Below are 25,958 nucleotides of genomic sequence, written 5' to 3' on the forward strand. Positions count from 1 at the left end.
GCACAAAAGTCTTTCAGAAAAAGACTTTTGCCCGAATGGGAGCAGCGTAGTATTTCCGCAAATGCACTGACAATCTTACATGAGATCGTCAGTGCTTTTGCGGAAATTCAAGTGGCCAGTGTAGACAGCTGGCAAGTTTTTCCTCAACAGCAGATGATTTTGCGGAAAAACTTGCCAGTCTAGATACAACCGTAATGTTTTCTCTTGCAAGATTCTGCAAGTCATCCTCTAGCTTTCAAATTCTGTCCATCTTCATTTATTCTTCCCATATTCCTGTAGCAGTAGCCACTCTTCTTCCTTGCCTTCCCATCTTCTGTATCTATATGCTGGGTCCCTTCTTCATTTTTCCAACTCAACAATCCTGTACCTAAATTCTGTTTCTCCTTCACTAGTTGTTCTTTTCCTCTCTTTGTTTCTTGTAGTCACATTTTCACTGATCACCTTCTTGTATCCCAATACTAAATGCTTGGGAGGAAATAGTTGCTTCATCTTCACAGACTGGATGTTAGAATGATAAAATACAATTATTATAATCTTAATAATACATTAAGTAAAGACATGAAAGAATAAAGCCACTAAATCCCTGAGCAATCATGATAGTTCACTCATTGCAATTTCCATCTCCATCTGGAGAACTACATGTAGTAATTTAGTTAGATTTATACTTTCTACAGCATGCAACAAACACTACATACAATTTGTATGTAGAAATTAGGGATGGAAAAGGCCTACTGACTCATCTGTTATATCATTATGCATTATATCTTGATGTGGTATTTATGTTCAGTATATTTTCTAGTCTAATTTAAGTATCTCCTCTTTTTCCTTTGGGGATATAGTCTACAGACACAGATCTCTGAGTTATAATTTTTTCCTGTGGTATTGTCCAGCATTCTGATCTCAGTTCTATACAGAGCAAACCTCATTGAAATTAATGAAGATTCTCCTGAGTAATGGAACTGAAATAAGTCTCCTCCATTCAGCCTAAACTGTGATTTTCTTATGTTCAGTCCTTTATTCTTAGTTACATTCCTTTGGACAACCCTAAATACTTCTCATTTTGTTGGCACTAGCACCCTTCATATTCTTTCAGGTAATTAACATTTCCTTTATTTTCTATTTGAATAAATAAAGGCATATCTACAGTGCTTAGTTATGTCATTCTGTCATACTCCAGTATAATAATAATGGTAATATAATAGAAAATATGAGTATACAACTGTCAACTTTGTATGCAGATTTATAATGGCAAATAACGGTATCTTTACAAGGAGCACCTATAGTACAACAAAAAAAATTCCTTCTTTTCTCTGTTGACTTAACATGGAGCTCTCGATGTGTAACAATAAGTGATTACTCCAAACCATTCTCTCCATTATTGGCAACAATGAAGAGTCCTATTCAGTTTGTTTTTCTTCCTTCCTATTTTGGCCTATTTAAATGATTTATTTAAGTGATTTATTCTGAATCCAATTCTCCAACTGAAATATAACATTCAGAGATCTATATTAATAAGAGTAAGAAACAATACTTTTTGGCTATATCAACGCTGCAGGCTTTTTGTGCAAGAACTGTTTTGCACAAGAGTTCTTGTGCCAAAGTCTTGGGAAGAACACGTTCACACTGCCATGTGCTTTTGCGCAAGAGTATTCAAAGCAGTGTGGACCCTCTCTTGCGCAAGAAAGCTCTGATGGCCATTTTAGCCATAGGGATTTCTTGCGCAAGAAAACCCTGTTGCACAAGAGGGCTTATTCCTTGTGGGGAGAGGAATAACTCTTGCGCAAGAAGCCCTCTTTCTGACGCTTTACTGTAAATTTACTTGCGCAAGAATGTGCATGCAGTGTAGATTCTCTGCAAGTTTTTGCACAAGAACGGCTGTTCTTGCAAAAAAAACCCTGTAGTGTAGATGTAGTCTTTTTGTTTGCTTTAAAGAGCTTAAGATCATTCATGGTATTAAAATCCTTTGTAGGAGATTTTCTTTTACCCGCATGCAAATCCTCTCTCAAAATCTTCTGCCTAAAGTCCAGCTTTAGCATCTATTTAAACTAAATGCTTTCAAGAGCTCTCTATGGGCCTTTTTATGGCTTACCACATCTCTCCTCCCACATCAGGATAATTTTTTGTTGCTTTGTAGAGGCAAAAACTGCTCCACTGCCTCAGAAAACTGTTAGAGCTCTTTGCTCTGGGTTTGGATGTTAATCTTGTGCCTATAGCACCTTGTGAATTATTTTCTCCACCAGGATGTTGTTTCCCCACTCCTGCCCTCCTGTCCCAGGTTACAACCACCTCCCAGGCCCAGCAACCCCTTCTGCACTCCTGGCCCAGGTCACAACCCCCTCCCAGATCCTTCACTCCTCCTCCAGGTCAGAATCCTCTCCTGAACTCATACCCCCATCTCGACCTGCACCTCCTCATTCACCACAGCCCCCTGCCCTAGGTCACACCCCCCTCTTTCATCCAAACTCCCAGATCCCACACCCCCTCCTGCACTCTAGTCCTTTATCCCAAGTTGCCTTCTGCACCTAACCTCCATCTCAAACCTACACCTCCTCCATTAATATCATGGAAGAGTGTGGCCACTTACCAAATTCTTGCAGTGCCCCCCTCTCCCATAAAAAATGATTGCCCACCTCTGAACTAGAGCTTTTAATCTAACATATTTTGAGAGGAAGTAGATAGATCTCCTCTACAACTGCAGCCCCCCAATTCACCACAATGAAACTTACTATGCTCTAGTTTCAAAAGAAATTTAGTTGGGACAAAATGAGCTTGTGGAAGGTGGATTTCCCATTCTGCTCTGAAGAGAGGGTAATCCAAATCCTTTCTAGGGTTCATTTGTATTGGTGGCAGATAGTTACAGCAAGTTCTGTACCTTGGCCTAGGTTTTTCTCTCCTCAAACTTCTCTCTTCCTAGCAGGCTTCCTTTGTCCCACTTGTACTCTCCACTCCCCCCTCCCCCCCCAACACAAGGACACCTGTCAAACCCTTGTTTGTACTGGTTAGTTATAAAAAAATGCATCTGTCATTATGAAGCAGCAGCAATTACCCTGCACTTATGCAGGGACTTAGAAATTGTCTGGCCCTTGTTATAAAATCAAAGAGATATTAAAAATAAAATCATTTAAACTGACACCCACATTTCTGAATACTCTTAAAATATTAATATAAAATCCACACTTACAAAAGATCAATGTAAAACCTAACAAATAGGCTTTAAAATTTGATAGGCCTGTGGTGCTCCAGTTGTAGGCAAATCAAGAGGATCTGAAGGATTTTCCAGCTGAGCACTTACTCTGCTGGCTAGTGTTGTCTCTTGAGCCTAATACCAAGAGCAGCCTTGTTTATATTAAATGTGTTCTTTTTGTCTAGTTCATGAAATAAAGATTATCAAGAACCGCTATGCTATTATCTGAAACTCTCCAAAGGGTAGCTATGTTGCTCTTTCACTTATTTCTTTCAGAAGAGGAATCAGTTAGAGGCTTGTGGCTAAGCTAGATAAAGCAGACTTACCAGTGTGTGCTTGCAAGATGGGGTCAGGACTGTAGACTCATGGGATAGAGAACTCATCTGGGGTAAATCAACAGCTTGATTTATTTTGACAGAGCAACCTAGGTTATAATTTACCTTCCATGAAGGATACAACAAGATATGTGGAGTTTGGAGATGTTTCCACTTGTGAGAGAATGAGTATGTGTGTGTGTTGAGGTCTTTCTGCTTTTCTATTTTATCTAGCTAATCTTATTTTTCTAAGGTTCACTGTGGTACCTAACTGCTCACAGAGTACTTACCTGTACTCTACTTAATTATTCAGTGTGGTAATCCAACTCAGAAAAGCCTAGTTAGTTTTATGCAGAAATGTTTAAGGTATTGTGACTAGGGCAGAGTCAAGAAATCTAGGTTCTATTTCCAATTCTGGCATAGACCTACCATGTGACTTTAGGCAAATTAGTTCACCTCTCAGACACTCTCACTCAAAACAGAATCAACAAAAATGAGGTACTGTTCTTAATATTTCTTTAAGGAGTGACCATTAACACAAAGTGATGTGATGAATGTACCTCATTAGGTCCTGATGCTACAGAGATTTACCTGGGAATTCATCTGCTATTCTGAAGAACCTGTTGTACACATGAATGGAAAGATATGAGGCACAAAAGAAATGTAGCTCTTTCTGTCCCTGCATATTTTTGTTTCTTGAGTTGTTTTTTAACCATCTTTCCCCTATATACATTTCTTTCCTTTGCCTTGTTTTAATTAGGTGTTGCTATAATTATTTAACTGAAATTACACTAATCATCTCACTAATCTATGAAAAAAATGATCTAATTAATTTTCACCGAAACTATAGTGGCCCAGCTAGAGTTGTGTGTCACATTTTTATCCTACTCAAACTTAGGGTAGATCTGTGCAATCACAACCCTCGTTTCATGCTTCCAGAAGATCTTCTATGCTTGCACAGATGAAAATCACACTCAGCCTTCTTCCCTAGCTGTTGTTCTTTGCTCCTTCCACAATGGTTTCTCAAGCTATGGCAGAGGCATGAAGCTTCTGCACAGGGATATGGACTGAAGAGCCTGTGGGCAATGAATAGCACACGGGAGAGAAAGGTGCTTATTATGGCAGTTCCTCTTGGAGGATCAAGCATAATACATTTGTTTCTCCAAGAAACTTGAAGCATTTCTTCATTTCTAACCACTGTGCACCAAATTTCAAAAAACCGAGCAAAAGAAATGTAACAAAAGTTACACAATTACACAGCCATTGTCTCAACAGCTATACTTTATGTTTAATATCTGATGGAATAATCTGAACATTATTAGGTGATCTTTTCAAAGTCAACTAAAGTCAATGAAGATTCATCAGTTTATACTGGCTGAGAGGATCTGACCTAACTGAGAACCTACCTAAATGAGTTTGGAGCCATTTTCAAAAAGAACCTAGGCACCTAATCAAGCCAAATTCTCCAATGAGATTTAGGATCCTCCTAATTTATATCATGTTTTTAAAATGGGACTTACTTAGTGTATCCTTAGTCACTTATGCACATGCTGTAGAAAGATAGGTAAATGTTACCATAATTGTACGGGCTATGAAATAGAGTCTGCATTAAGCATATGTTTACATCAAGCAACATTCTTTCCCATTAACTGATGAAAATCTTGAGTTTCATTGAACATTGATTATTCTTTTGCTAATGCTACCAGTCAGCTTTAGTAACACCACTCAGAGCTATAAATATTGGTGAATATTTTTTTCTCATAAAAAAAAATTGACAGTGAAGGCCAGGAGGGTGTGGCTCCATGCTCTTGGAAGGGGCAGTGCTTCAGACAACAGGGAGGAGCTGGAGCTAGCATCCCCCAGCCAGCCACTCTACGCCTCCCAGAATGCACCTGCTACAACTCTGGCATAGCTGTAAAGGTCCTGGGGCTCCAGCCATCACTGCTGCTGCTGACCAGGAGTCACGGGCCCTTTTGAATCACTGGGTCCTGGAGCAGTCGTCCTCTTCATCCCCTCACTGTCAGCAGGCCTGGGCAATGCACACAGTTTTCTGAGATAAATATCAGAGTATAGATTTGGTGAACAAAGAAGCATGCAAGGATTCAATTTTTATTACAATTTGCCAAAACACAATTGTTCTTTTTTGATTAACAGCAACAATAATCTATGGCTATACCTAAACATGAAGTAAATACTTATTGCAACAGTATAAGGGTCAGATTCCAAACTCATGCGTACTTCCACAATTACCTATTAAAAAATTATGAAAAATGGAGACTGTAAACTAAAAATATGTTTGTTACAGATGAAGCTACACAATATTCCTGGATCAGTATAGTGTTTCAGAGTTATAGTGCTGATCAAAAATGTGAATAGTGAATGATCAAAAATGTGCAATGGCATCACAATAAGTATAAAAGTTTTTCACGGTCTGATATTATAGAATCATAGAACCATAGAGCTGGAAGAGACCTCAGAAGGCCATCAAGTCCAGCCCCCTACCCAAGGCAGGACCAATCCCAATTAAATCAACCCAGTCAGGGCTTTGTCAAGCCGACACTTAAATACCTTTAGGGGTGGAGACTCCACTACTTCTCTAGGTAACCCATTCCAGTGCTTCACCACTCTCTTTTTCCTAATATCCAACCTGGACTTCTCCCACCGCAACGTGAGACCATTGTTCCTTGTTCTGCCATCCATCACTACTGTGAACAGCCTTTCTCCAGCCTGTCTGGAACCTCCCTTACAGAAGTTGAAGGCTGCTATCAAATTCCTCCTCACTCTTCTCTTCTGCACACTAAATAGACCCAACTCCCTCAGCCTCTCCTCGTAGGTCATATGCTCCAGCCCCCTAATCATTTTGGTCACCCTTCTCTGGAATCTCTCCAATGCATCCACATCCTTCCTGTAATTGGGGGCCCTGAACTGGACACAATACTCCAGATGTGGCCTCAGCAGAGCCGAATAAAGAGGAATAATCACATCTCGGGATCCACTGGCAATGCTCCTCTTAATGCAACCTAATATTCCATTAGCCTTCTTGGCTACAGGGGCACACTGTTGACTCATATCCAGCTTCTCATCCACTGTAATCCCCAGGTCCGTTTCTGCAGAACTGCTACTTAGCCAGTTGGTCCCCAGCCTGTAACAATGCTTGGGATTCTTCTGTCCCAAGTGCAGGACTCTACACTTGTCCTTGTTGAACCTCATCAGATTTATTGTGGCCCAATCCTCCAATTTGTCTAAGTCACTCTGGACTCTATCCCTGTCCTCCAGCGTATCGACCTCTCCCCCTAGCTTAGAGTCATCCGCAAGCTTGCTAAGGGTGCAATCCATCCCCTCATTCAGGTCATTAATAAAGATGTCGAACAAAACCGGTCCCAGAACAGAACCTTTGGGCACTCCGCAAAAACTGACTACCAGCCTGACATCGTGCCATTGATCACTACCCGCTGGGCCCAACCTTCCAGCCAGCTTTCTATCCATGTTACCAATAATTTATCCAATCCACATTCCCTTAACATGCTGGCAAGAATATTGTAGGAGACCATATCAAAAGCCTTGCTAAAGTCAAGGTATATCACATCCACTGATTTTCCCATATCCACAGAGCCAGTTACCTCATCATAGAAGCTAATCAGATTGGTCAAGCACGACTTGCCCTTCATGAATCCATGCTGACTATTCCTGATCACCTTCCCCTCTTCCAAGTGCTTCAAAATGGATTCCTTGAGGATCCCTTCCATGATTTTTCCAGGGACTGAGGTAAAACTGACCAGCCTATAGTTCCCTGGATCATCCTTCTTCCCTTTCTTAAATATGGGCACTACATTTGCCTTTTTCCAATCATCCGGGATGTCTCCCAATCTCCACAACTTTTCAAAGATAATGGCCAAAGGCTCCTCAATGACATTTGCCAACTCCCTCAGTACCCTCAGATGTATTAAGTCCGGAACCATGGATTTATGTATGTTTAGCTTTTTTTTAACAGTTCCTAATGTGTTCTTTCCCCAGCACGGGCTGTCCACCTTTGTCCCATATTGTGTCACTTAGCGCATTAGTCTGAGAGCTGACCTTGTCCGTGAAGACAGATACAAAGAAAGCATTAAGTACTTTAGCTATCCCCACTTCATCTGTCACTAGGTTACCGCCCTCATCCAGTAGGGGCCCCGCACCCTGTCTGATCACTTTCTTCTTGCTAACGTGCCTGTAGAAACCTTTCTTGTTATCCTTTACATCCCTTGCGAGTCACAATTCCAATTGCGCTTTTGCCTTTCTGATAACTCCCCTGCATTCTCGAGCTATACATTTATACCCTCCCTAGTAATCTGTGCAAGTTTCCACTTTTTGTAAGCTCCCTTTTTGTGCATAAATTCACCAAGGATTTCCCCGGTAAGCCAATCCGGTCTCCTACCATATTAGCTTCTCTTGCTATGCATTGTAATGGTTTCTCTCTGCATCTTCAATAAGGCTCCTTTAAAATACTGTCAGCTCTCCTGGGCTCCTTTCCCCTTCATGTTAGCATCCCAGGGGATTCTGCCCATCAGGTCTCTGAGGGTATGTCTACACTGCCACCCTCGTTCGAACTAGAGTGGCTAATGTAGGCATTCGAAGTTGCAAATGAAGCCCAGGATTTAAATGATTTGCAAATGAAGCCCGTTCCACGAGGAGTAATGGTAGTGTGAATTAAAGAGCCTAATTTGAACTACCTACTCCGTGTCGCATGTAGCCGCGGGCACAGAGTCCGCACTAACAGGGATTTAAAAATGGCAGCGCCCAGCAAGATGCAAATGAAGCCCGGGATATTTAAATCCCGGGCTTCATTTGCAACTTCGAATGCCTACATTAGCCACCCTAGTTCGAACTAGGGTGGCAGTGTAGACATACGCTGAGGGAGTCGAAGTCTGCTTTTCTGAAGTCCAAGGTGTGTAAGGTGTGTATTTTACTACTCTCTTTTCTTCCTTTGGTCAAGATCCCGAAATCTACCATCTCATGATCACTGCTTCCCAGGTTGTCACCCACCTCTACTTCCCCTATTAGTTCCTCCCTGTTGAGAGCAGCAGGTTAAGCTGCGCACAGCCCCTGGTTGGATCCTTCAGCACTTGTACCAAGCAGTTATCCCCAACATTCTTTAAAAACTTCCTGAATTGTGTACTGCTGTATTGGTCTCCCAACAGATGTCAGGTTGATTAAAGTCCCCTATGAGAACCAGGGCCTGTGATCTGGCAACTTCTCTCAGTTGTCTGAAGAAAGCCTCATCTACTTCATCTATCTGATTCGGCGGCCTGTAGCAGACACCAACCACAACATCACTGCTGTTTTTCCACCTCTAAGCTTGACCCTTAGACTCTCAACGGGCTTTTCTCCCTCTATATTCTGGAAGTCTGAGCAATCATAGTGCTCTCTTACATACCGTGCAACTCCTCCTCCTTTCCACCTGTTCTTTCTGAACAGTTTATATCCTTCCATGACAGCGTGCCTGTCATGCGAGTCATCCTACCAAGTCTGTTATCCCAATCAAATCGTAGTTCTTGGACTGGGCCAGGGCCTCCAATTCTTCTTTTTTGTTACCGAGGCTTCTCACATTGGTGTACAAACACCTTAGATAACCAGTTGATCACCATACCCTCTCCATTCGAATCAGGGGTCCTCCTTTTTTGCTCGTTCCTCTTTGCATTTCTTCCCAGTATCTGACTTCCTCACTTCCCTCAGGGTTTTGGTCTCTTCCTCGTCCTGTACTGCCCTCTCTGGCTTTTCCACCTGCCTTGCTTGCAGAATTAAACACTGCCTTCTATTGAGGAAGTCTTCATCCTCTCTAATCGAGCAGAAGGTCGACACTTGGGCCTCCAGTCCTCTGATTTTTTTCCTCCAAAGTGGCGACCAGCTTGCACTTATAAGGGATTTCATCTGCACTTTCTTCCAGAAGGAAGACAAACACAGCACATGCTGTGCAGGTAACTACAGCCAACCTATCACTGTCCATACCTGCTGTCTTAAAAAAGGGTTTAAAGGAAAGGCAAGAGTACCTTGCCTCTCCCTTTCCAAACTCCCTCTCTAACCTCCCTGTTTGCAATCACCTGGTCGCTGACTCACTCCTTTATAAAGCCCTGGACTGCCTGATAGTCCCTCCCCCTACCAAGTCTCAGCCAATCAGCAGAGGCTTTTCGATTTCAAACTTTAATTAGAAGCCAATAGTTTCCAGCTGCCAGTCACACCACACATTCCATGGGTGGGGGGAGAGCAGAGAAAGAAAAACAAACACACACACCACACTCACAAACACAAACTCAGCACACAGCAAGAAAGCCCCAAACACAAACACACACTATGGACAGCCACTTCCCTCAAGAGTCCTGTAGTCACTTCTCCCTTACCTGGAGAACTCCCTCTCTAAACTCCCTGTTTACAATCACCTGTTCACAAGCTCCCTGGTCGATGACTTACTCCTTTATAAAGCCCTGGACTGCCTGACAGTGGAAAAAGAAGAAGTGGAGTTGTGATGAGCCTTAAAAGTGAGGAACAGAACCTCGATGGAGTGTCAGAGAGGGAATCAGTGAAAGGATGGAAATGGAAGTGACATAGTCTGAAGGACCAGGAAGATGATCTTACCAGGGGTATCTTGAATAAGGGGAGCAAAATAAGTGTCAAGAAGGTCAGAGGGGGGAGACTGTAGTAATCAGTCCGTCTGCTATGTACATTGGACAAACGTCTCAGACACTTCGCCAAAGGATCAATGCCCACAAAACAGATATTAGACAGGATCACAAAGAAAAAACAGTTTCTTGCCATTTCAACCAGCAAGGACATTGTCTCAATGACTTGATTACCTGCATCCTGCTTCAAAGGCCTTTTAAGACTACACTTCAAAGGGAATCCTCTGAACGATCATTCATGCTTAAATTCGACGCTTTACACTTAAGTTTGAATAAAGACTCTAATTATCTTACCCATTACAAAGATAGCTTCCCCAATTACCACCTCTAATATCATTACCTCACAGACATTTACCTCTCCCCCCAACTCCCTTCTGTTCTGAACTCTGATTTGTCCTTTTCATATGTGTTCATTTTTTTAAATTGTACCCTTTGGTATATACTGTTGTGACAATTTTTTTCCACTATTTGATCTGAGGAAGTGGGTCTGGCCCATGAAAGCTCATCACCTAATAAACCATCTTGTTAGTCTTTAAAGTGCTACATAGTCCTGTTTTTGTTGTAGTAATCAAGGTGAGAGATAAGAGAGAACTTACTTAGTAGTTTTACTAATGTGAACAGAGAGGAAAAACAGGATCTTAGAGATATTATTGAAGAAGCAGCAACAATGTCTGGACACAGGTTGGATGTGCAGCTCTTCAAGGAGGATACTATATTGATGGGAGCCATATTCAGACCTACATAGCTAGACAGGTTCCTCTTTTTTATGGGGGAACCTCTTTTTATGTGTCTGCTGTAGAAAGGTAAAGGAGACTAGAACTAAGATCATGTGTGTGAAGTAAGAAGCGTTGTTTGCTTTTTACCCTTTTTTCCTGTTTAAGTCATAATTATTAGATCTGTTCATATTTATCTAACTAAATGCTTTTCCTGCTCCATCCAAGGAAAGATAAGATCATGATGCTGTCTCCAGTCCCACTTTTGTTCTTGTTGTCCTCTGCACTGCTGCTCTCCAAACTGCTTCAATTCGTATACTATTCCTATGAGCACATCCCTAAGCCTGCATGCACAGAATGTGAAGTGTTCTATCCCATGCATCCTCTTGAAGTCATCTGACAGGAAGTGGTTTGAGATGCTCTTCATACACACAAACCTAACATGAAATCCTGGCTCCACTAAGATCAGTGACAGAACTACCATTGACTTCAATGAGGCCAAGATGTCACCTGTATTCTCTGTGATCTCAGATAAGTGACTTCAATCACAAACTGGATCAATTTTGCTGTATTCAAATAAAGTGTATGTCAAAAGGAGAAATAGCTTTTAAAAGGTATCATCCTGCTTCTTTTTAATAGTAGCATTGGTGATAATCATGAAAATGATTTTGGCTCTGCTGACAATAATTCCTACAATGTCATTCACATTGCTACTAAGAAATGCACCAAAGATGTTATATGCTTACAAGCCTTTGGTCCACAACAGCTGTATTCATATACCATTTTAAAATACTGCACACCTCTAATTCTCTGGGGGTATGTCTACACTACAAAGTTAGTTCGAACTAACGGACGTTAGTTTGAACTAACTTTAATAGGTGCTACACTAGCGCTCCGCTAGTTCGAATTTGAATCGAACTAGCGGAGCGCTTAGTTCGAACTAGGTAAACCTCATTTTACGAGGACTAACGCCTAGTTCGAACTAGCTAGTTCGAACTAAGGGCTGTGTAGCCCTTTAGTTCGAACTAGTGGGAGGCTAGCCCTCCCCAGGTTTCCCTGGTGGCCACTCTGGCCAACACCAGGGAAACTCTATGCCCCCCTCCCGGCCCCGGACCCCTTAAAGGGGCACGGGCTGGCTACGGTGCCCGTGCCAGGTGCAAGCCTGCCAGCACCCAGCTAGCAGACCCTGCACCTGGCACGGCACAGAGCCACCCACCCGATGCCCCCCAGCCCACCCCCTCTTGCCGGGACCAGGCTGGCGGCTCCCGGGAGCTTGCCCTGGACCGCAAGAGGCGGGCACCTTCCTGGGCTAGTGCGGACATCGTGGACCTCGTCCACGATCTCCGCACTAGGCACAGGAAAGTGGCCGTCTAGGGCAGGAGAGCTGCCAGCCTGGCCACCCAGGAGCAGGTGTGCATGAAAATCAAGGGGGTCCACTGAGACCCCCGACACTGAGCCCTGAGCTTACAATGGCCGTCCTGGGTCAGACCAAAGGTCCATCTAGCCCAGTAGCCTGTCTGCCAACAGCGGCCAACCCTAGGGACCCTGGAGGGGATGGACCGAAGACAATGACCAAGCCATTTGTCTCGTGCCATCCCTCTCCAGCCTTCCACAAACTTTGGGCAGGGACACCACTCCTACCCTCTGGCTAATAGGACTCCATGGACCCAACCTCCATGACTTGATCTCACTTCCCTTTAAACTCTGTTCTAGTTCTAGCCTTCACAGCCTCCTGCAGCAAGGAGTTCCACAGGTTAACTCTTTGCTTTGTGAACAACAACTTTCTCTTACTAGTTTGAAGCCTGCTACCCATTCCTTTCCTTTGGTGTCCTCTAGTCCTTCTTTATGGGAACTCAGGAAGAACTTTTCTGAATGCACCCTCTCCACCCAACCCCTGCTTTTAGAGACCTCTATCCTGTCCCCCCTCCGTCTCCTCTTTTCTAAGCTGAACAGTCCCGGTCTCTGTAGCCTTTCTTCATCTGGGACCTGTTCCCAACCTCTGATCATGTTAGTTGCCCTCCCCTCTCCCACCCTCTCTCTTCCCCTCTCCCACCTCCTTTTCCCAGTCTCCCCCAGTTTTTTTTCAATAAAGACAGAGTCAATGTTGGAAGAAACGTTATCTTTATTTTGTACATCAATAAGAAGGGGGGCTAAGGAAGGGTAAGTGGAAGGAGGTGAGGGAGGAATGGGGTACGAGCCCCCGATGGGGAGGACTGGGCTGGCTCTGCGGGCTTCTGGGGCAGCCTGCGGCAAGTGCAGCCGGGCTGATGGCCGAGTGGTGTGATGTGCCCAGTGTGGGCACTCAGGGCACTCCAAGCCAGAACTTCTTTGCAAGCGGGGCACCCCTTAGAACTGTGTGTCCGGGGTGGGGGTCGGGACCCTTTAAGCGCAGCCCTCGGCTAGCCTGAGACAGCATCTCCATGCTCTAAGTCCTCCTTTTATGCCCTGCCGGCACTGCTTCCGGCCATCCTTAAGCCCTGTTCAGAGTCCACTCAATGTGGACTTGCTAGTTTGAATTAGCAAAACGCTAGTTCGAACTAGTTTTTAGTTCTAGATGCGTTAGTTCGAACTAGCTTAGTTCGAATTAACTAATTCGAACTAAGTTAGTTCGAACTAGCGCTGTAGTGTAGACGTACCCTGGGTGATGTTGGTCAATATATGCATCCTCCTGATACATCTGTATGGCTGGTTGTGTAACAAATGCCAGCGTCTGACAAGTTAATAAGGTTTACTTTATTTTGAACTAGCATACTTACTCGGTGTTGCTTGGGTGCTAGAGGAGGGACTCAAGAGTAGGGGTGGAGGGTGTATGGGGTGCAGGAGTCAGGGTTGGCCAATGTGGAGGAGCTCTGGGCAGAGGACTGTTTGAATGAGTGAGGCTGAGTGTGCAGGAGGTGTGTGCAGGGAGGGGTGCTGGAGGAGGTGAGAGTTACAGGCTCTGGGGAATTTGGGCGCAGGAGGAGAAGGATCACTGCTGGAGGATTCTCTGCATCTTGGGGTCTTTAAACCATTTGAGGACTTCAATATCTGAGATGTAGGTGAGAGGATTATTCCAGGAGTGGGTGGGTGAGATTCTGTGGCCTGCACTGTGCAGGGGGTCAGACTAGATGATCATAATGGTCCCTTCTGACCTTAAAGTCTGTGAGTCTATGAGACTCCAGGCTGGGGCAGAGTTTTGAGTGCAGGAGCAAGGAGTGCAAGCTTTGGGAGTTTGCCCCAGCCTGGCACATCCTCCTGCACCTAAACTTGCTCCCGGAACCTATACCCCTCACTTCCTCCTGCACCCCAACGCTTTGAGTGGAAGTTTCAGTACACAAGGGGCTCTAGGCTGTGCCAGTTTTCAGTGCAGGACAGGGTGAGTACTGTGAGCTCTGGGAGGGTGTTTGGGTGCAGGCTCAGGAGGTAGGGGTGCAGACTGCATCTGGGAAGTACTTACCACCAACAGCTCTGGGTCAGTAGGGATCAAGCAAACAGCCTCTGCCTCACCCCATGCTGCTTCTGGAAATGTTGGCTGGCTGTGTTCAGACACCCTCTGTCTGTAGTCCCTGGAGGGGAAAAGAAAAAGGGGGTCTTCACATGCTGCACTGCTCCCCGGAGCCTGCTGGTGCTGCCCCTATTGGCCAGTCCCCAGCCAATGGAAGCTGCTTTTACTGAGCTGGAGTCAGAGGCTGCACAGAACTGCTTCCCTTCCATCCCTTACAAGGGCTGTGGAGACTGCCAGCACTCAGGCAGCTGGCTGCTTCCAGAAATAGTGCGAGGGCCAGGCAGGCAGAGACAGCCTGCCTCAGGATCATGATGGGCCAGCAGAGGCTCCAGGACCAAACCAGTTCATCATGAGCAACGGGTTGGTGACCACTGTTGTAGATCATGGAAGCGGCAGATTTTGGAAGGAGACAAGATCCTAAGTTTTTTATATACGTACGGTCCTATTCATTTGATTCTCCTATTCAGAGTGCAATAGACTTTGCCTGTGTAACCCTGGGTGGGCTAGACTTCACTGCCCTTCTCTAGTGTCTTAAAAAAAATCCCACTCGACCTCAGTACAGGAGACCCAGAGTTCGGTCTGCAAGGAATTTCAGGAAGGATTACCCATGTCAGCCTCCCTACATTCAAGTTCCAAAAGAAACTAAAGTAATGAATTTAATTAGGTATGCAAATGAGGCTCAACGATATTCCCCACAGCCTCATTTGCATATTTCTAGCACAAGAAACCGCGAGTGTAGATATAGCCTTTCTGTTTCTGTGGTATATGAGATGTGCACTGCATCCATGTATGGTCACTCTACTAGCAGATTCCCTGCATAGCCTCTAAGCAGAGCTTAATGGACAGGGAACGCGTTTGTCACTCTGGCTAAAATTTTCCCTTAGTAAACAATACTTTGCACTTACATAAGAGGAATTCAAATTAGTTTGAACCACACATTGCCACTCTCACTCGTACAAAGCAATACTTTATTATGTTAACTCCACAAGCCATTCTATGGGACTAAGCACTACTAAGTATGAATAACAGTGGGAGATAATCTGGCCCTCCCTAAACATTAATTAAATGTCTTAATACAGTAATAGAGAAGTATTTTAAACAAGTAAACTGAGGCACCAAAAGATTAAGTGTTATAATTTAGTATTATAAAATCCTGGGAGACTGACTCCAAGCAAGTTTTGTGCTCCAATCAAAACACAATTCTAGTTGTGACAAAGGAGTGTTACATCTGCTCAGTTTGTTTCTAGAACTACTGTACTCATTTAAACTTTGAGACTATGTCTACACTACAGGCTTTTTGCTCGCGGAGAGTCTACACTGCACACGCGTTCTTACGCAAGTAAATTTACAGTAAAGCATAGGAAAAGATGGCTTCTTGCACAAGAGTTATTCCTCTCCCTACGATAAATAGGCCCTCTTGCACAAGAGAGCATCCACACTGTCACAGATGCTCTTGCACAAAAGCACATGGCAGTGTGAACGTGCTCTTGAACAAGATCTTTTGCACAAGAACTCTTGAGCAAGAAGCCTGCAGGGTAGATGTAGCATAAAATGTTAAACAGTATTGGTGAATGTCAAGATGGATGTACCCCAGCTGCCTATTCATAGACAGGGCCAGCCCGAGCCATTTTGGCGCCCCGAGGTGGACCCGTGCATGCACCGTGCGCCCTGGGGGCAGGCCCACACACCCTGGGGGGGGCAGGCTAGCCTCCCCCAGGGTGAGTGGGTCCGCCCCCCCCAGGACGCACGGTGCATGCACGGGTCCGCCCCAGGGCGCATAGCGCATGCGCGGGCTGGCCACGGCTGCTAGCACGCAGTCTGGGCCCGCCACGAGGACACACGGTGCATGCGCGGGCCGGCCACGACTGCTGGCATGCAGCCCAGGGCCCGCCCCCAGGGTGCACAGCGCATGCCTGGCACGGCCTGGCCACCACTGTTGGCAGGCGCGCTAGGCCATGCAGGGCCCCGTGGCCGTAGGGGGAAGAGCACTGCTGGCCAGCACTGCGGGAGCCAGGCGTGCAGCGCCTGACGGCAGCTATAAGGGATGCCACGCGCCTCTTACGGCTGCCATCAGGAGCCCCCCATCAGTCGGCGCCCCGGGCAGGTGCCCAGCTCGCCCACCCCTCAGTCCGGCCCTGTTCGTAGATAAGTGGTACTGTTTCCTGAGTGCTTGCTCAGTTATCTTTCTTAGAAGCCAAATATGTTTTTCAAGACTCTTATACAAATGGATAGCTCTTCACACGAGATAAGACAGTCTTTCCATGGGCAAGTAGTGAGGAATATTAGCAGTGTATACTTTCAAAGAAACAATAATCTCTGCATATATTTCCCTTTTGATTGGAAAGCCTTGTTTAAGCTTAATTATCAAACTCTTTTCTGGAGAAAAACTACCTACTGATATTACAGAATTCAGTCCTGCTTCAGAGCTAGGAGATATATTCTCAGGGAACTTATAATCAGGTCATTATCGCCACGGTTCTGAGTCTTAAGTGACTGAAAACTGTAGGCAGTTATCTCATTAATGCCAAATGTTATAGTTGATTTCTGGGAACTGAAAACCCTGCTGTCCAGGGAAACCTGTGCGGTGACAGTCCTTGGAAACCAGGCACTTAAGGATGACTTGCTAGTGCCTGCCTCACATCAGACTGGTTTATTCATCTTTCTTTTTTGATACTGAATGGTTTTTGTTTATTAAGCAACTTTGTTTTGTAATATATTTACTATGTGAGTTAGTGTTTTGTGGGTGATAGGTCCGGTGTTTACAGAACAAGATGTTTTTCTTTCATCTTCCACCAATTATGAATTAGGGCTGCACTGTAGTTTGATCCTAGTTATATTGTATTTGTTATCCTCTACTGTTTATAGTCCTACTTTATACTGTTTAACTTCAGACTAGTCAGTTCCCATGCGTGCCCTTGGCAATGTGGACTATGACATTTCTACATGTGAAAAACAATTAAATACATTGCTTTTTTCTTCTCCTTCCCAACCTTGATGCAATCATGGACTCATGCTGTCATCATAGAAACAAATGGCAAAACTCATGCTGCTTTAGGTAGCAGGGAGAAGCCCACTTTGGACCATTTGCTCTGCTTGTAGTCATCTTTATTATTAAAATAAAATATAAAAATGAACCCCTTGCACTTGGAGAAATACACCAGCAAATAGTGCAAGTAGCTTTTGTAAATGACTATAATTTCATTTTCCTACTATTCCAATTCCTTCCCAGGCCCTCTGTTTAGTAGGATATGTATATTTGTGGAAGGAATTTTTATAACTACATCCATTTGATCACTGTCAACTAGCACCTCTAGGGTATGTCTACACAGCAAAGTTATTTCGGAATAATGACCAAAATACCAGGCAATTCTGTTATTTTGAAATAATTTTGAAATAATGCATGGCTTATTCCAATTTCTGTAAACCTCATTCTATGAAGAATAACGCCTATTCCAAAGTAGCTATTTCAAAATAAAGTGTGTGTAAATGTTCCACTTCTGTTATTTTGAAATAATCCCTCACCAGGGCCATTCTAAGTTCCTCCTGGGGCTCTAAATCGAGATAGCCCATCTACATTAGGGAAACCTGCCTCGGACTAATTTTGAGGTTTCCCTACAGTGTAGACGTTCTATTTTGAAATAAGCTATTTTGAAATAACTGTTCCAGAATAGCTTATTCCAAAATAACTGTGCAGCGTAGCCGTAGCCCTAGAGAGAGAAAATTTCAGGCAGCTTCATTGCTGGCTTGTATTCTTTATACATAACAAAGCATAATTTAGATTTTTGTTCCACGATGAACAAACCCTTGTATGCTATATACAGAATATTTTGCATGCTGTACCTAAAAATTGCAAAAAGTCTTTTTTTATATTATACATATATAAATTTAAGTGAAAATTTACATTATAGACCAGATGTTAAGCTAGGATAGAGCAGTGTAGTTCCATGGATTTCAGTGAAGCTACAACTCCTGAAGATCTCAATCTCTGATTTTAAACACATCTCTGAGCAAGGGGTAGGCATCTTGGGAAGCTCTGTGACACGGAAACACTTCCCAGTACAATTCCTTTCTTGTTTCCTGCTTGTTCTGTGGAGGGAATGAGAGTTGCAGTAGATGCTGTAGGCCTATCCTTGCAGCACATTAAACACTGCCTGTGAATTAGCTCACCTCTCCCCGGGTATGTCTACACTACCCTCCTAGTTCGAACTAGGAGGGTAATGTAGGCATACCACACTTGCAAATGAAGCCTGGGATTTGATTTCCCGGGCTTCATTTGCATAAGCGGGGAGCCACCATTTTTAAAACCCCGCTGGTTCGAACCCCATGCAGCGCGGCTACACGGGGCACGAACTAGGTAGTTCGAACTAGGCTTCCTAGTTCGTACTACCGTTACTCCTCATTTCACGAGGAAGCCTAGTTCGAACTACCTAGTTCGTGCCCCGTGTAGCCGCGCTGCACGGGGTTCGAACCAGCGGGGTTTTAAAAATGGCGGCTCCCCGCTTATGCAAATGAAGCCCGGGAAATTCAAATCCCGGGCTTCATTTGCAAGTGCGGTATGCCTACATTAGCCCGCTAGTTCGAACTAGCGGGGTAGTGTAGACATACCCCCCTTTCTCTCCCCTTTTATCCCATGTAGCCCAAATCACAATCTAGCCCATAATTATTTGGGCACATGCACACAGGTTTGTTTAAGAAGAAAAAAGAAAGCCAAGAGTTCTGTGGTGGTTATAAGCATTGAAGTCAGAGGTGACAACCATTTTGCACTTCCCCACCCAGACCTAAGCAAAGCAACTCCTGATGCTCCCATAATCAAGTCCATGGTAATCTCCACCTCTGTTGAATCACCTTGTATCATCCATCTGCAAGAAAAATGAATCTAATGCACATAATGAGAGCCTATATTGATGCTAATTACTAACCTTCCTTAGTCTGTTACCTCAGGAGATCCAGGCAGTAAATGAGAATGAAAAAGCATTATACATTTTGTCACATAAATCCTAGTTTTAAAATTACATTGTGTGGTTACCTTCCCTTAAAGACAAGAAACTGCAAAACCTAAGAACATAATATGGAAAATTACTATCTTTTCTCATAGAAGGATTCTCATTCATTGAATTAGGACTCCTCAGATGGATGAGGGTTGCTCACATGAGAAACAGTTTGCAGGAAATGGTGGCCTTGGATTGTAGCTTTGCAGCTATTCCAGACCTTGTGCTTCCTGGCCCAATCCATAGCCATGTAAGTCAAAGGGAGTCTTTGCACTGGTTCAGTACAAAGTAAGAGGACTCATAAAATCAGGCACAGCCTCTAGCGGTAGATAATTTAAAGGGGGTAGAAGGGAGGAGGGTCATGACCTAGCCTCACTACCATGCTGAAAAGCATACCAGGGAGGCATATCTACACGGCACATGGGAGCATGAATTTCAGTCAAGGTAGACAGACACACACTAGTTCTACATGAGCTAGCAGACTAAAAATAGCATGTGGCTGTTGCCCAATGAGCAGCTGGCTTAGATCAGCCACCTGCATTCATATCCAGAAGTTAGGAGGGCTTGTATGCCAGTAGCTAGCCTTCAACATCCACGCTGCTAGTTTTAACATGCCAGCTTGAGAAGAGTAGCAAGTGCCTGTACTAAGGCAGAGAGGCATGCTGCCAGGTGCAGGGGAGAAATAACCACAGAGAGCCAATGCTGCATGCATTTCCTAAGTAATTCCAAATATATTGAACCTGCCTCCACATCCAATGGGATTCTCCATTATTTGAATACAAAATTGGCATGAATGGCTAACAAACCAGAATAGCAGAGGTTTTTATATTCACTTTGCACAGGTGCAAATGAGGTTCAGGGAAAAAAATAATCAAGTGCAATGCCCTTTGGAGCTGTTTCATAGGGGTACAGGCCACATCCCTATCTACACAAGCCAATACAGAACTGTGTGAAGATGTAAAAGTACGGAACTACACATTGCAGAGAACCTCCTAATCCCTTATTTTTTACAGCAGTTTGTTAAAGTACAGTATTTCTTCTGCTTAAAAGACTGTACCTAAACTGACTGACAGTATGTACCTGATTTATCTAATCAATTGCTTATTTTAAACATTGCTTTTGAAATCAAGTTCCCCAACCTTGTAAGTTAGGCTCCTTTTCCAAAAGATCCTAAAATAATATAGCTGGAGTAGACTGCAAGAAAAGTTGTTAGTACAGGCAGTCCCCGACTTACGTGGATCCGACTTACGTCGGATCCCTAGATACGAACGGGGTGAGGCAACTCCGGCACATGCGCAGCAGCATTCCCGGGGCTCGCTCACCCGGGTCCTAGGATCCTCCTCCTCCTCGGGCCGGCTCCGACTGGGGTCCCGCAGAGCTGCTGGGCAGAGGAAAAGTGCCTCCCCACGCCCGCTGCCCCCCCCCCACCTCCCTGCCAGCAACAGGCTGCCGAACAGACAAAAGCAGCCTCTCTGCCCCTCCTCCCCTCTATACATGCCGGGCTCCCGGAGCGCAGCAGCGTCCCCGGGGCTTGCTCACCTGGGTCCTAGAATCCACCTCCTCCTCCTCTTCTGCCGGCTCCAACTGGCCTCTGCCTGCAGCAGCTGGCCACAGGGACAGGGATCCCGCAGAGCTGCCGGGCAGAGGAAAAGTGCCTCCCCACGCCCGCTGCCCTCCCTCCCCCCGCGGCCTCGCATCCTGCACGCCTCCCCCCTTCCCCCTGCCAGCAACAGGCTGCCCCCTCCCCTGAGCAACAGGCTGCCGAACAGCAGACAAAAGCAGCCTCTCCGCCCCTCCTCCCCCTATACATGCTGGGCTCCCTGGGCAAACAAAGACTCCACCAAAACAAAGTGCTGGCCTCATTGTGTTAGCAAAAAAAGGACCCTCCTCCTAGAACCCTGGGTGATGTGTGGAAATAAAGCTATTAGCTCAAAGCATGGTGCAGAGCTGTTTGGTATTTGATGAGTTACTCCTTTAGTCCTGAGTTTGTCACAGGGACAGAAATAGATGTGAAATCTTCTGAACAGGGGAACAGACAGCAAAACAAATATTAAAGGGGAGTTAACCTTTCCCTATGCTATCCAAAACTAAAAAAAATGTTTGGCTAGTGTTTCCCCTACAATATGTACCAGTTCCGACTTACATACAAATTCAACTTAAGAACAAACCTACAGTCCCTATCTTGTACGTAACCCGGGGACTGCCTGTATTACTTTTGATCAAGTTTCTGCTTAATCTTTCTGTCTGCTCAGAGATGGAAAGCCAGAACAAAAACAAAAACCTTCCAAAGCACAGTTCACTACTGCACCTGATATAAGCTTGGAGCAAGACTTGTGTAGAGCGAGAAGGTAACTTTACACAACCTTTGCATTTTCTCTATCGTAGAGGTATTTGGGGCTTCCTTGTGCAGGTTAGAGAACTTTGAGATTCTACCCAATCTCATACCCAGTTGCTAACAGCCTCTCTGGTCCAATTCAGAATTATAGAGTAATGGTAGCTAAGCAGCATAATAGCCCCATCCAAACCTGAGCAAAGCAACTCCTGATGCTTCCATAATCATGTTAGGGGTAATCCCCATCTCCTTGATGGAGGGTTTTTGCTCTGAAGTGGCATGGAGACAACTACAACTACTGAACCTCCAATAGCAGAGGAATCCCCAGGGCCTGGGACTGACAAGTTTGCACTGACAGAACTAATGTAAAGGGGCCTCTGTGCAGTAATGAATTAATCTCCATACAAATCAGTTTGGCTACGTCTAGACTGGCATGATCTTCCGCAAATGCTTTTAATGGAAAAGTTTTCCATTAAAAGCATTTGCGGAAAAGAGCGTCTAGATTAGCACAGACACTTTTCCGCAAAAGCACTTTTTGCGGAAGAGCGTCCGTGCCAATCTAGACATGCTTTTGTGCAAAAAAGCCCCAATCGCCATTTTCACAATCGGGGCTTTTTTTGCGCAAAACAAATCTGAGCTGTCTACACTGGCCCTTTAGCACAAAAGCTTTTGTGCAAAAGGACTTTTGTGCAAACAGGAACAGCGTAGTATTTCCGCAAGAAGCACTGATTTCTTACATGAGATCATCAGTGTTCTCGCGGAAATTCAAGCGGCCAGTGTAGACAGCTAGCAAGTTTTTCCGCAAAAGTAGCTGCTGTTGCGGAAAAACTTGCCAGTCTAGACAAAGCTTTTATGTTTTTGTTTTGTATGCATTGACTTTATTTTATTTTAGTTGGGGTTCCTAACCTGTAAATAAAACTGAATTATACAGTATTAGCTTTTTCTTTCCATGCCTGTGATTAAGAAAAACAAATTGCTAACTGCAGGAATTAACTACTAAATGCATCAATTTCTAAAGCAAAAGTGGTCCATTTAGTGACAGACAAAACAACTTGGAAATGACACAACGTGAATTTTTGGCTTAAACTTAATTTGCACCCTTTTGATTAAAAAAAAGAGTCCAGTTTAATGAAGAAGCTAACAGTTCATGTGCATCAGGATGTCAGATGGAATTGGAAGTAGAAATACGCAGGGGAACAGACATCACAAGAACAGCTTTCTTACAAGGTTCCCCGCCTCAGTTATGGGTTAAAGGCATAATTGTCAGTTTACAATCTATCCCATGGGGGGCAGGAGTCATTGCCCCTGGAGAAGCTCAGGTGGTAAAAATGAAGAGGTAAGTTACCAGCTCCTGTTTGCTAAGGAGTGGAGTGATTGTGATTGTGACTCCTTGCCTCAAAGGGCTGCTGCTGGGGATCTGATTTAGATACCGCCCTTTACTCTTGGCTTTGTTTGAAGTCATGATCTAGCCCTTAACATAGTATGTGTTTTCAACGTACACAATAAATGTCATGTCCCTAGTCCCATCTCTTTCCTTGTAGTGCCTGAACATCATACACCCCCATCTGGAATTATCTTGCTTTGATCAGTTCAGCTGTGAATGACTTTGTACTTTGGCTTCACTGGTGCCTCTGATTACCAACAGCTTGAATTTCTATAGGAGCCTGACCTTAAGTTAGATCAGCACCTAATTGAAAGACATCCAGCAAGTTCAGGAGCTATTGTAAAAATACTTCACAAAAGGGAATTAAAAAAACCTTATTTTCTTGTAAGTTAAATTGAATCTGGTATGTATCCACTGAAATTAGCTGAGTTAGTCTTGGGTAAGACTGGAATGAGTAAAACCAGAATAAAGCCCAGATCTCTAGTGATTAGTTTGCAATAGCTTTACACTTGTGTGAAAGTTAAATTTGGTGCAAGCAATAGTCTAATTTATAGTGAATTCACTTTAATTCTCAGCTATGCCTTAAGTTGTTGGAATGATAAAGCTAAATAAAATAAAATAATCTCTTGTTATGGTAAAGTATTCATAGTTTATACTTTTAGCTGATGAGAGAATGTTGCACTATCAGCATCTGAAATGTACAACCTGCTGATAGGAATTTCATTAAACAAACTCTTAACATCATAAATTGGTTTCTATAATGTAGCAATGGTTTTCCATTCCCTTTACCATTAGGTAACAGAAACCCGGACTGGTCCTCTTGGCTGCAGTAACTATGACAACCTAGATTCTGTCAGTTCTGTTCTGGTTCAGAGTCCTGAAAATAAGATTCAGTTACAAGGTATGTAAGGTACAATTTTGTTAATATTTTATGGAACAGGAAATATTTATTTTATCTTAACCTCTCTTTCCCTCATAAAAGTTCATTTCCCTAATTTTCTGCCCAATGAGTGCATTCTGGGAAAAGTGGAGGAAATCTCAGTAACTCATGTTGCATGGGAATTAGAAGCAATCAGAATTTTACTGATCAGAAAATCATGTAAAGCCATTAACATTTACAGCCTTATTTAGTAATCAATCATGTATGCACTCTCTACCTAGCCAAAACTCCCAGAGTTTATACTGAACAGGAAATGACATTTAGACCCATTATAACATCCTGGCTCACTCTGAGCAGTCAATTGAAACTAATGAGACTAGTTGAAGAGTAAAGGCCAGAGCTGTAAAGGCTTTTAGATGCCTAGATATATAGGCACTTGGAGCCAGATTTAGTATTAAGGTGACTAACAGTATTTTTTGAAAGAAAATAAGCTTGTTAGGCAATTTAATTGCAGTAGAAATCAACAAGAGTTAGGTAACTAACCTGCTTAGGCTCTTCTGAAAATCAGACTAGGTATCTGCATCTTTAGGTGCTTAAATATTTTTTAATATCTAGACCATAGTGTCTAAAGTAAAAGTATCTACATAGGTTATGTGCCCAACACCCACTACAAATCTAGGAAACTGAAGCATCTATCCTGCATAAGCACTTCTGAAAAACCCCATTAAGTGCTCACGTGCATTTTTAGGGGATTAAATGGTTTGAAAAAAATCTACTCATGTAATATCTTCCAACAGCAAAGGTGGCAAAATCTATCCATTAATCATTGCTTTTATCAATTATCAAAGAAGTACTGTATACAAAGGCTCAGTATCATTTCAGGTAACAGATGTAATTGTAGTTGTTTTACTCATTTGATCAGGCCCAATCACATGAATGGATTTTCTTGGCATGTAAAGGGAACAAGAGTTGGCTCATTGTGCAAATGAAGGCTTAGGCCTGCAAATACTTGCTGCCAATGTGTGAGTAGACCCCTTAATTGCAACTGGGATGCTCAATTGCTATTTGTATTAAATATGTTCAGTATCCAGACATACATTGGCAGAATATAACATAAAAAGTCCACATCTTTTTTTTTTTTTAAAAAACTATGTCTGTCTGTCTCTCTAGCTTTTTATGAGGACACCAAGGAGAGCATAAATTAAACATTACATGATTTTTAAAGTATAAAACAGTTTTGAATTTATTTTCGTTGGGGCTCACTTCCTCCACTATGTCTTCAGAAATAGTTTGCCATTTTTGAATGGTCTTCAATCACTGATGTTTGTCAATAAAGTAGTTAGAAAACTAGTTATTACTGCACAGAGAGATTTGATATTTGACATTGGTTTACTATTAAAAAAATCACATTACTGATGCTTAAACCATTTTATATTTAAGGTAGCAATGTTGACAGTGGTGATTTAGATTTGGTGGGGCCCTGAGCTCAGCTTCATTTTCCCCTCCCCCGTCCCCAGCCAAGAAAAAGAAAATTCACTCTTCCTGTCCTTCCCCATTTTTCATTCTTTTTTTCTTTATTCCCCTCCTATATCATAAGTAATAAGAAGTAAATGCAAATAAAATGAGGTACCTGGATTGTTTTTGTAGTCTAACTTTTTTTTTCACAGAAAAATTGCTGAAAATTACTGAGGGTCTCAGTGGACAACTTAATGATCTTTCCAAATATTGTTTGTACCATTAGCTAACTATTGCAAAGTACTTTGGATAAGAGTGCTTTATAAAACTAAGATAGCAACCTTTCCTCAGTCCACCTGAATGGAGTTCTCGGAGCACAGTTTGAGAACTTCTGGTCTAGATGAAAGCTTGTATTTGCATTAAACCTTAACCCTCTTTTTCCTCCCCGGGTTACTCCGGAGCAGGTCACACTCACAGATGTGCCTGGGCACCCGATGGTTTTAACATAAAAGGAGATCCTGAGCACCCCAGTGGTGATGTTGTTTAGCTGGGGAAAACCCTATCCACCTCC

The 25,958-nt window shown here is 43.5% G+C and overlaps 1 protein-coding gene across 2 annotated transcripts in view; it reads left to right on the forward strand.

The window, feature by feature from the left end:
- Nucleotides 1–25,958, forward strand: part of BRINP3 (BMP/retinoic acid inducible neural specific 3) — a 417,681-nt gene that overhangs the window by 275,583 nt on the left and 116,140 nt on the right. For both annotated transcript variants that reach the window (XM_006127774.5, XM_006127776.5), the window contains exon 5: nucleotides 23,848–23,953. In XM_006127774.5, the coding sequence (XP_006127836.3) occupies nucleotides 23,848–23,953 (106 nt within the window). The remainder of the gene's footprint in view (nucleotides 1–23,847; nucleotides 23,954–25,958) is intronic.

The sequence above is a fragment of the Pelodiscus sinensis genome, chromosome 9 (genome assembly GCF_052426305.1).
Source record: "Pelodiscus sinensis isolate ZL-2025 chromosome 9, ASM5242630v1, whole genome shotgun sequence".
Lineage (NCBI taxonomy): Eukaryota > Metazoa > Chordata > Testudines > Trionychidae > Pelodiscus > Pelodiscus sinensis.